Genomic DNA, 11561 nt, shown 5'->3' on the forward strand with positions numbered 1-11561 from the left:
GCTTTGTCACATTTGCTTTAGACTATGAGCACCTTAGGCTGAGAAGAGGCATCAAGGAACATGTGGTTTTCTGTGCTTGACTGGCTACAAAGCACAGCACTCAGAGAGGGACCAGTAATAGCAGTGTCCTCTTCTTCTCCAGGGAACAACTCGTAAATAAAATAGTTACTAAAATTCATTAATAAAATAGTTAAGTTAGGATTTCTCTTTATGGCAACACTTTCCCCATTCTCCCACCCCACTGTTTACTGAAAGAATTTGAAGAAAGTGCAATGTTATTCAATAGGAATGTAGGAGCATCTCATGGAGAGTCACTGTGTGTCCCACCAGTGACAGGAAACAATGCCAAATTTCTGCTCAGGAATCTACGTGCTGGAACAGGCACTTCAACCTCTTTCTCATTTTCTCACATTTATTACATTTTAGTCCACAGCAAGTTGCACAGTTGCTAAATTCCAACCCAAGTAGCCTGTGTTTTACTGTTGGGTGGTAATTCCCAAATATTTCAGGTGTGGTTCCCTAGAAAAACCATCTAGTGCTGTGGAAAAGAAAAGGGCACCCCCCTTTCTTCAACACTGAAATAGGTTATGAGGTTCTTTCTCCTCTCCCATGGCCATACTGGCATTTCCTGCATGTTTCTGTGACTGTTAGTGTATTAACATGAGAGAAAATAGCACTTTTTACTTGTTTATGCCCTGCTAGCCATTCAGAACATGTCAGGGAGGGCTCCAGTGCATAACAGGTTTGGCAACATAAGCAGCAAGAATATGTCGCTAGGACCAGGGAGGAAGATAAGGAACAGAAACTGTGGCAATTACACATTAACTTTTCTCACTGCATCTCATGTCCTTTGGCTGAAAAGTTTCCTATTTTAGAATGGTGAAATTATGTCTGGAGAAAAGGAATGTTCCGTAGTAAAGCTGCTCAGCATACACAGGTCTGATTTTCTCTTCTTTCCAGAGACACCTAGTATAGTCTAGAAAGAGAGCAAATTATCTTCCTGTGTTCTTTTAATATTCTCAGTTAAGTCCTTAGTTTCATTTTACAACTATTTCCTTCTGCTCACTTGCTCTTTCCACACTGTGGAAATTTCCACAGTATTCCATGTGATTCTTTCACCATATTTTGGCAGTAGGATCTTAACTGCCCTCCTTCTTCACATTTAGTCATGGCCGTCTCCTCCTCTGTCTAATCCACATTAAGAGCTCTAAATCAGCAAAAGAGGAGGGGTCACTGTAGTGTCTCATTTAGTAGCATTTCAGTCACCAGGGTGGGTTATTTCAGAGAAGTGCATACTGCTAATTTACATCACACATACAGTAACATCTCAGTAGAAGTACTGCAGTGTGCAGAGATTTTACAAAAGTGAAGAAAGTCTTCCAGCAAAAAGTAAATAATTTAGACCAAGCTGGGCTCTATCATTAAACTAAATCAGCTGCAGAAAGTTTCACCAATACTAATGAAACTCAACAAATATAAAGTTCTTGCCCTAAGGGCAACTCAGAATTAAAAAGTGAGGAAGCTTCTAGCCTTCACTTTTTTTCTTTGTTTTTTTCCCTGACAAAATGTAAAACATTATAAATGTGAATTTAGAAGTCTGTAAGAGGATATAAAACCCCTCATATGATCTTGGTAAATGCTTGCTATTTTTCTGTTCCTCTCCTGGCAGGAAAAGGAGCCGATGCTTTGTTAATTTTAAATACTTATGAACTTTAGGTGTGCAGACAGCCCTGAAAACACATCTTGAATGTGACTCTCCACTTTCAGAAAAGAGAGATCCTTTAGTTCTGCACAACTTAACAAGTATCTCTAACTCAATCTCTGTACATTTATGCTTTTCAAGCATCCTTTGTACAGCTGAGGAATTAAGAGTGTTAGTAGAAGCTTTTTGTGTAATATCAGTCCTTCTGTGACTGCATTTCAGCCCTGATCTACAGAGAAAAGCCACTACAGGTAGAAGACAGCCATGCCAAAAAAATCCACCACACAGTGACTATACATGTAACTTCCAACCATTGTCCTGTAAGAACTGGAGTAAGCTGGAAGGAAACAGAGATTGCCAGTTCCCAAGAAATGCATGACCATTAAGCTCTGGCAGGTCAAACACAAATATTTTTTCCCAAAGCTACACACATATTTTGAATATCCAACCATAGGCATTCTGCTTTCCTTGAGGTTTTGCTTTCTCCTGCCTAAAACATTATACTGACCAGAAATATCAACCAGAGCTCATGACTGCCCCATGATCTCTAGATAAAATGCAGTGATGCAATTTGCTTAGTCACAAAAGTGACTATGCAAAACCTAGGGGACAAAAGGAGAGGCAGACAAGACTGGAAAAGGTGATTCAATAACACTTTGTCCCCACTACCTGCTCAGGTTCTCAGAAATTGCTTCAGGATGAGGTTATGGGGAAGAATAGACATAGCGATTACGGTCAGATTAATCGTGCCATGGTGTGCACGTCACAAGCCCTTGGGAATAAAGCAAGCTTCTCTGCATACCGAGCTGATAACTGAGCTTACTGTAGGTACTAAGTTAATTAGTAGCAGTCAGGGCAGAAGGTTGAGTAGATAGTGAGATGAAACAGGGGAAAGGTGAAATGCTTCTTAGAGGCTAACAACAAGATACAGGAAAAAACAAAGAAAGAATTAAAAAAAAGGAAATTCGCAGTCCTAACTAAAGAAATATGCTGTTAAATGAAGGTTCCCACAGTATGACTGAACAACAGAGAACAGAAAGCTTTCTGTAGAAAAGAAAAAAATCTCTACTGCACATGAAAGGGAGACAGTTTTGCACGGCAGGATAAATATCCTTGCTTACTCTCCCAGGCTTCAACACCTTGTTTAAGAAACCTTGCAGAGAAATATCTCTCAGGCTATACCCAAGCCCCACTGCATTTTCTGTGTCTTTTAATCACCAAAATCTTCTTGATGCAGCTGTGTGATCAATTTTTCTTTGTTATGGAACCCAGTGACAGTCTTAACCAGACTGCGGAAAGAACCAAAACAACAAACAGACAAAAATTTCAGAAGTCCTTCAGAAATGCTGAAAGGCCTCATGTAGAAGCACTTTCCTGCTAGAAAACATACTGCAGAGGTTAGTTCATAGAAATTCATCCTGCTTCGTATCCTTAGACTCACAAAGCAGTATGTATCACATTCATAAACATGTTCAACTAATGCACTCACAGCTGCATCATAAAGTATTGTTGTTTTATGCGTACTTGTAAATGAATAAAAATAATTCCTAAAGATTCACCACTGTCATCCATGAATTGCATGGGTAAAATCCACAGGAGTTACTGAACTCTGAACTTTAACAGAAATAAACTGATACAATCAATGCAATCAACAACCAATTCAACACAGACCTACCATTTCTAGACTTTTTCATCCCAATATTTCGTAACTGTGTCCAAGACTATTTTTTAAAATGGTGCACCAGTCAAAACTACTATACAGATTTTCAGCAAAACCAACATCTTTCTATCTATCCACAAATCAAATACAGCATTTCCAATCACAAAAGTAGCTCTCCAAAAAAAAATAATGAAGGATTTTTTCACATTTCTGACTTTCTACTATACACTAGGAGAGTGCCTGCTCCACACAGGAGAATGTGCAGATAAGCAAAATGCCTCAGCTCCCTCCACACAGCTGAAGTACCTTCTTTAGGAACCCACAAGGGGGATTCAACAATGGTCAGATTGTTAAGGTCTTTGGACAGTAGACAGTGTACATACCAGAGCTGGGAGTTGGCTAAAGTCAGCAGGCTGAGCTGGTAATTCATGATATATCTAACAGGCTTTGCTGAGTTAAAAATGGGTCTTAGATTCTTTCTACACCTTTCTATGAGGCTTACTCCATCAACGAAGGAAGAATTTCCTTCTGCTCCAATGGTTTGGGCCCAGGCAATCAAATGACAGCCACTACAGCCCTGGAAATTATTCCCACTCTTCCTCCCTTCTTCTCCACTACTCCAGCTATGCATTCCTATTTCTTCACTTTAATGGGGAGCTAGTGGTTAGATGATACATTAGGGACTAGATTAAGCCCACCAAATTCACTTAGGAAAAATATAAATACTTTCCCACTGAGATGGCTGGGCTGGTTCAGCAAGAGATCACCTGAACACTGAGTCACTGCAAGGAAGACAGGAGGAAATGAAGAACAGGCAGGGAGATAATTTTAATTACCTCCTCAAATCAGTAGGATATAAATCTTTTATCTCTGAGGAATGATTCTAACAACCACCAGCTACACTGGTTAGAAAGTAGTTCCTGTTTGTACTGACATGTGCAGATTCCACCATGGGTCAGTCAAGATGATGCCTGGGTAAAGAGGCTGTCAAAACAGTTTTCTCAAATCTTCCTTAGCAGTTAAGGTGTTCTTAACACCAGGCAGCCCCAAAATGAAAATCATATTTTTCATCTAAACAATAGCCTTGCAAAATGGCATGCTGCACGCCAGAATCCTGACTTTCTCCCCCTCATGTGCGTGTTAAGCCTGACATCTTCAAAAGAATTCTCTTTGAAAGCAAAGAATGGATTACAATCAAAGCTAAAGTTCCTTTATCTGTCAGCAGCCAGAAAGGCAATTATAAGGAGAAAATATTCAAAACACAGAAACATTGACAAGTCCAGACTGGAAGGGCAGATGATCTGGTCCAACCTCTTACTGAAAGCTGAGCCCTGGACTCAGCCGTGTCTTGAATATTTCCAGCCAAGAGGATTCTTCCATTTCTCTGGGCTAGAAATTGCGTTTTGCTGTTTTCATATTAAAGGCTGTTTTTCTTATATGTAGAGGGACTTACCCTTTTTCCTGTTGCCTCTTATCCTGTCACCATGTACCCTCATGAAAACACCCTCCCTCCTCTCTGTAGCTACCTACTACTATTGGAAAACTTTGAGTAGACACTTATCACCTGCCCAAGCCTTCTCTCCTCTCAGCTGTACAAATCCAGCTTCTTAAGCTGTCAAAGTTCTTCAACCCGTCATTCCCCAGACCATGTCAAATTTTTCAGATCACATCCAAATTGGGGGGACAAAACTGTACACAGTATTTTATGTGTATCCTAACAAGTGCTGCTCAGAATAATCCCAGCCCTTGATCTGTTCACTACCCTCTTTCAGATGCAGCCCAGGACACAGGTTGCCTTCAGTGCTTCAAGGGCACACTGCTGACTCCTGTTGAGTTTCCCTTTAATCATGTCCAACGAGTTTATTTCAGCAGAGCTGCATCCCAGTCAGTCTGGCCCCAGACTGTGCCGGGGATTATTCCAATAATTCCTGCAGGTTGGGATGATAATAATAATAATAATAATAATAATAATAATAATAGTAGTAGTAGTAGTATAAAATAATTCAATCCCTTCTGTTTGGGATTATTCCATCCCTGCAGGACTTCACATTTATCTTTGTTGAACCTCATGCAATTCTTGTTGGCCCAAACTTCCAAACTAAGTGCTATTAATAAATATATAGGGCATCTTCTTGTTACAGACCACCATGAGCTGCACCCTGCTCCTGGGGATAATTCATCCTATAGTACTCAAGAACTTGCAGTGATGTAAGCACTGATGAGTTTTTCTATAGGTATTTAAGAGAAATCTCTGAATCAGCAGCCCTTACCCTTATGGAAGATTCCAATTTCCCAGGTATCACCCGGGAATAACAAATTGCTTTGATGAACACATCTAGGAAATTCCTGGAGTTTGTAGGCAATAACTTCTTGTCACAGATACTCAGTGAGACAGCTAAGAATGATGCCCTCCTAGACTTGCTATTTGTGAAGAGAGAAGGACTCGTGAGAGTGTTGCTGCTGCCTCACCCAGAGTGCTGGCAGCACTTCTGGGCCCCACCATTTCAGAGGGGTGGGAAAGTCTTTGAATGTGTGCAGAGGAGGGCAACAAAACTGGTGAAGGGGCTGGAAGGTGTGTCCTGGGAGGAGCAGTTGAGGGCTCTGGGTTTATCCAGCCTGGAAAAAAGAGAGGCAGAGGAGTGACCCCCTTGCTCTCTGCAGCTCCCTGAGGGGAAGGGGAGATAGAGGTTCTGATCCTTCTTCCTGGGGATCCAGTGGAGATGGTTCAAAGCTGTGTCAGGGGACATCAGGAAGCATTTCTTTACCTAGAAGGTGGTCAGACACTGGAACAGGCTTCATGGAGCCATACCCCAAGCCTGTCAGTGTGTAAGAGGCATTTAGACAAAGTCCTTAATAACATGCTTCAGCTTCTAGTCATCCTTGAAGCAGGTGGGGAGTTGGAGGTGTAGATTCCTTCCAACAGAAATTATTCTATTCCTATTCCTATTCCTATTCCTATTCCTATTCCTATTCCTATTCCTATTCCTATTCCTATTCTATTCCCTTCCGTTCCCTTCCATTCCACTCCAGTTTGCAGACACATACCAAAGGTTCAGATACCAGAAGTAATTCCGTACCTAATTCAGTTCTGTTGCTTATCATTGCCTCTAATTCCATTCCCAGATACAACAGGGAGTAAAAATGTTTTTAACTCAGCCCTCTGTGAAATAATAACCTCTTGCCCCCTTTTTTCTTCTTTTGTTTGTAAAATCAAAGAGGGCATAAAACAAGATTTGACAAACAGGACTGGATCAGGACAAATTATGAATTTGCATTTTACAGAAGTCATAAATAGATTTATGTGTGATGTGTTCCCCACGTGATGTGGGCTGGGCAGGCAGTTGTTCCTGCTTTGTGAGGCAGAGATCAAGATTCCTTTGCTACGTGGGGAAAACCCAGAATTTTCAGGGAACTTTCTCATTGAAGTGAAGCAGACCAAAGAGATACGACACAGGTAAGCACTCCCCCACTGCTCACTCCGCCCTCTTTCCTAATGAGTTTCCTGCTTTTGTGGGACAGACCGAGAAGAGCTGCACAAGAGTCGAAGGTGTGTGATCGTCTAGAAACTGCTTCGGATTCAGAACCTGGAAAACAGAGATTCTACTTTCCCATGCAAAACTTGTACAATGGGGTCTTCCCATCAGTTGCTGTCTTGCCATACTCACTAGTTTCCGACTTTTATTTTTGAATAGTTTCCCTACCAAAAAACTCGAAAGAAGGAAGGGAGGGTTTTAACTCGTGTTCTATCCTCGGGTCAGAACGGGAAGCAGCAGCTCACATTTTTCCTTGTGATGAAGAGAGAAGTTAAAACATGACTGCTCGTACCTTCCAAAACCTCTTTCTGGTAAGTACATGCTAAAAAAAAAGTGTTTCTTTTGCTTATATGCATTTAATTATTTTTGCTGTAATAAGGGGAAAACACACAATGTAACATGTAGCTATATAAAACTGTTTATTTGTTTGGAGATGTATATTCATAAAAAAGTATGGCCACTGTTTCATGCTTTTTTCCTTCGAAGAGGTCTTCACCAAAACAGTGGGATAGATGTAGGTTAGTATAACACAAGCGCAAGACAGCTCCTTAATTATGGTATTCTTGAATGCCACAGATCCCTGGTATTCATTTCATATTGGCTGCACACAGTGACAACTGCTGTCCTTTCACAGAAATGGGGTTTGGAATGGGGGACAGGAAGGGCTCTCATGTCTGAGAACAGAGCAAAGAACCAGGCATATCAACAGAGAAAGAACTGAGAATACAGGCAAATACTGAAATAAATGCCTACATTTTACAAAAACACACATACCCTAGCTACACCCAGAACCTAAAGTTACATTACTGCTCTAGTACTACACTGAAGTAAGATGCTTGATTGACCAGGGCAGACAGGTCTATTAAATAGTGCTGCTTTTCTTCCGGGATTTGAATTAGTATTTGAATGTTGATTATGCAAGGCACAAATGTCCTAGAATTAATCCTTATGGTTATTCCGTGTCTTGCTTTCGCAGTAGCCTCAATCTGCCACCCTGTTAAGCCAGACCTCTTTAGATATGTCTGGTAATAAGTGCTGATGGTCTATTTATGCATTTTATGTTTTGCAACTGCATCCAAGTATTCCAACTATTCAATATGCATGCTGACAGGAAAGTCTAATATGTTTACATCGGTGTACACAGATTTCCCAGGCTTATGATGCACATGCATGTACTCGAGTGTGTATGTTTCTACTTTGGTCACAATACTTAGGAACGTGTTCATATGCTCATGTTTCATGTTGAAAAAACTCTTCCATCTTCCACAGATGTCTGTCCCTTTAAGTGCCCATCCGTTCTCAAGTGCCTGCCACCGCCATCCCTTCTGCCATGTGGTTAGAGACACGCTGGAAGAACATCCGCCAAACCTTGCTGCTCCTGTTCACCGCTGCTCTCCTCATCGGAGTCACCATGCTGGCCATCTCCTCTAACATCAACCCAGTAGGCTACTTCTTCCTCGGGGTAGGGGGAGTGTGCCTGGTCGGCTATTTGCTGAGTGTGTTTGTCGAGTGTTACCTGAGGAATCAACACCGGCATGACGCAAATGAAACACCTCCAAACAGGCAAAGCCAAGCAGGGTAAGCAGCAACCTGGTTACTCCTCTTTAACTCTCTCACTTCACTCATGGCCATTCTAAACACTCTTTTGTTGCCCTTCCCCTGAGGTAACAAATGCAGACTCCATTCCTAAAGACAAAAGTTCTTTTCAGATCTTTTTCCCTCATTATTGATGTGGAGGTTGCAAATGTCAATGCCATGCATGTCCTGTACCTTTTATAATATGAATTTTCTTCTCCCTGGGAACTGATCCACTAAAACTTGCCAATGTTAAAGCGATCCAGGCCCATTTTATTTTTCTTTGAGTAATCGAGGCTTGCCAAACAATGAGTCAGACAAGGAAAAAGAAAAAATGTTGAAGCAATACCAAATGTTATTTGGGTTTAGCTCTATAAACCTTATCTCTAGAGCAACTGTTCCTTGGCAAACTTTAAGAGAAACCTGTAACTGGGTGTGTTTCGCTCTTAAAATTCCTACTTGACGCTAATAAATCCCCTGATTTTTAGAGACTCGGAGCACTACCACCTCTTTTTGGCTTCAGGTTCATTTGCAGGTTCTCAGCATCATCTAATTTAACCCCAGTTTTCCTGCTGTCATTGAAGAGGTTAACTTTATTTGTAGCCTTGCCTACTTGTATAATCCAAATAATCATTATCCACGTGCATAAAAGACTTGATGTTCCTAAATACAGTGTGTATTTTCAGAAAGACTGTATAAAAAAAGAAGTCTAAATTTGGCCCTGCTCATTTGGAGGCATACTTGAAGAAAACTAGTATCCTTTTATTTAAAAATACAACCTGAAAAAGAAAATGTCTCCAAAGTAACATTTTTTCTTTGCAGATAGTTCTTTTAAACACAGAATAATTAGTCCTTGTTTAAACTAAATAAAAGTACCTAATTTTCTCTTCTTAAAAAATGGATGGACATTGAGCTAATATATTAAAAAAAAATAGGTCCTGTTTTATTCCATGAGATAACTAGTAGTTAGCAATCCTTAGTGATAAATTTTAACTGTAGGAGAACACTAGGTTAAGCCTAGGACACTGAACTGAACATTGTGGGTAGCTTCACTGACTCTGGGGAGTGTGGGAAAATGGTCAGATGAGCTGTTTTCTTTACCAGTAAGAAAGACATTCAGTTGGCTGGAGAGGTGAGCTGGTCCAGAATATCCTACACAGCAATTCCATGTGAGATACACTGCCTCAGTCCCGTTTGTTGATTGTGGCATGGTCCCTATACTCCATGATCTGTACTATAAATATAAACTATGCAGTAAAGTAACGAGTGTATCTGGCATTGCTCCTGGTACAGGGTGAATGCTGCCTACGAAGCGCCCACCTATGAGGAGGTGATGACCATGTCAGCTCCAGCAATATGGACAATTACATCCAACCCAGGCTCCGTGCCCTCGCCGCTGAGCGAGCCTCCCCCGTACAACGTCGTTATTGAATCCTCTGCCCAACAAGAGATGATGGTGGAGGCTCTCCAGGGCCCAGTGCCAGCAGACACAACACACACCTCTGAGACAGACACGGGCTCCAGGACGCACCTGCAGCTGGTGCTGCCCCCAAGACTGCAGCGGTTTGTTTCGGACATCCATGAGGAGAAAGATGTTGAAGAAAGGTTTGAACCACTGGAGCCACTCACTCCACCACCTGCTTACGAGACTGCCATCAGTGATGAGGTCTTTGAAGATGCTCACCAGCCCTCTGGGTTAGGACTGATCTCACCTTCCATGAATACAGAACCAAACCCTCACCCCAATACAGGGTGCTCCTAGAGGGATGGTAAAACAGCCGATAATGTTTTGCCGAAATGTTTGTCTCACCATTCTTTGAACCAGAATTGAACTACAGACACAGCTTCTGATGTTACTAGAATCTTATTGCACAAAACAGAAATCAATGCAATACCACACTGCTTTGTCTTGGTATATACATAAAACCACTATGAGGAAAGCTGTGTTATGCATGGCAACATTCTCAAACTGGAGATACACCTTTATGGAAGAGGAGAAGTAAACCCTGAGAGGAGACAAGAGAACTTGCCAAAAGAAGGACTGAAGGAATGTAGGATGCAGCCAGAAGAATCTGCCTGGGAAAGGGGAGGAATAGAAACAACACTAAGCACATTTTGCCTGTGCATTGCAAACAGGAATATTGCTGAGTGCTGTCGGGTTATCTGCCACCCTGAAGTCCCTACAGAAAGAACAAGCATGCGCTCCCCACGTTACTGTTTTGCAGCAACACAAATTTTTGGTCTGTTTTTTACTGTCCCTCCGCCACACCTGCTCCACATCCTCAGCTGTGCTACATAGGAATGTGACTGAGGGGAGAGTGTCTGGCTGCATGTGGAAGGTGGTACCACCTGACACCTGTCACATAGGGTTGAAAAGCTGATAGTATGCATCGAATGACTTCTGTTGTTCACAAACTTCACATCCCACACAGCCAGTGGTGGACAAGAGGGAGATAAGATTTCCCCCTGCAAGAGAGGGCAGTGATGGGATACATGCACATGTAAGCAGCCTCTGCTTGGACTTAGAGGCTCTACAACAGGGTGTATGTCTGCTGTATTACAGATGGACTCTAACAGATGGCCTGAGCCATTTTATTGTCCTTTATTATGCACAGAAAGGCCAAAGCTCCTCCAGTTCTCTGTGGGCTCTGGAAAGGTTCAGTCTGCCTGCCAAGGCAGCGGAGCACCTGAGGACAAAAGTGCCAAGACACATTTGGCCTTCATCGTGATGGTTCTAGGCTATAGGCCTAGGTTCTAGCTCTCACTGATCAGTGATGCTGTGCCTTTTTAAATGGGTGAGCTAAACTGATCGGCTCTGCAGAGTCAAAGTGGTCTGCAGTCTGCAAAGAGATGCATTTGCGTCTGGTGAATTTCCAAATTAAAAAATAAAAATGGTGGTCTGATTCTCCTGTGAAGGAGAGCAGCAGTCACAGCCTTGCTCATGACTGCATCTTTAATTCATATGAGGAACCATCAAACCATAGGCTAGAAGCAAATAAATTATTTCTTATTGTTTGATTCTTTATAGTCCAAAGGAAAAAAAAAAAGACCTTTTATGTTGTTTATAAATAAACAGGACTGCATTTAAGAT

General features: G+C 41.7%; 1 protein-coding gene across 1 annotated transcript; it reads left to right on the top strand.

Annotated features, from left to right (window-relative positions):
- Window positions 1-6670: 6670 nt before the first annotated feature.
- TMEM139 (transmembrane protein 139) lies at window positions 6671-11558 on the top strand. Its single transcript, XM_023939565.2, has 4 exons — window positions 6671-6816; window positions 7055-7206; window positions 8165-8473; window positions 9764-11558. Exons 3-4 carry the CDS (start codon window positions 8226-8228, stop codon window positions 10230-10232), a joined length of 717 nt encoding a protein of 238 aa, XP_023795333.1. The 5' UTR covers window positions 6671-6816; window positions 7055-7206; window positions 8165-8225; the 3' UTR covers window positions 10233-11558.
- The last annotated feature ends 3 nt before the right edge of the window (window positions 11559-11561 follow it).

Source organism: Cyanistes caeruleus, chromosome 3 (assembly GCF_971803275.1).
Source record: "Cyanistes caeruleus chromosome 3, bCyaCae1.hap1.1, whole genome shotgun sequence".
Classification (NCBI taxonomy): Eukaryota; Metazoa; Chordata; class Aves; order Passeriformes; family Paridae; genus Cyanistes; species Cyanistes caeruleus.

What these genes read in the sequence shown, in the direction of transcription:
- TMEM139 (XM_023939565.2), top strand. Translation starts at nt 8,226, where the DNA reads ATGTGGTTAGAGACACGCTGGAAGAACATCCGCCAAACCTTGCTGCTC. An exon ending in AACAGGCAAAGCCAAGCAGG is followed by an intron (nt 8,474 to 9,763) that starts GTAAGCAGCAAC and finishes CTCCTGGTACAG; the next exon opens with GGTGAATGCTGCCTACGAAG.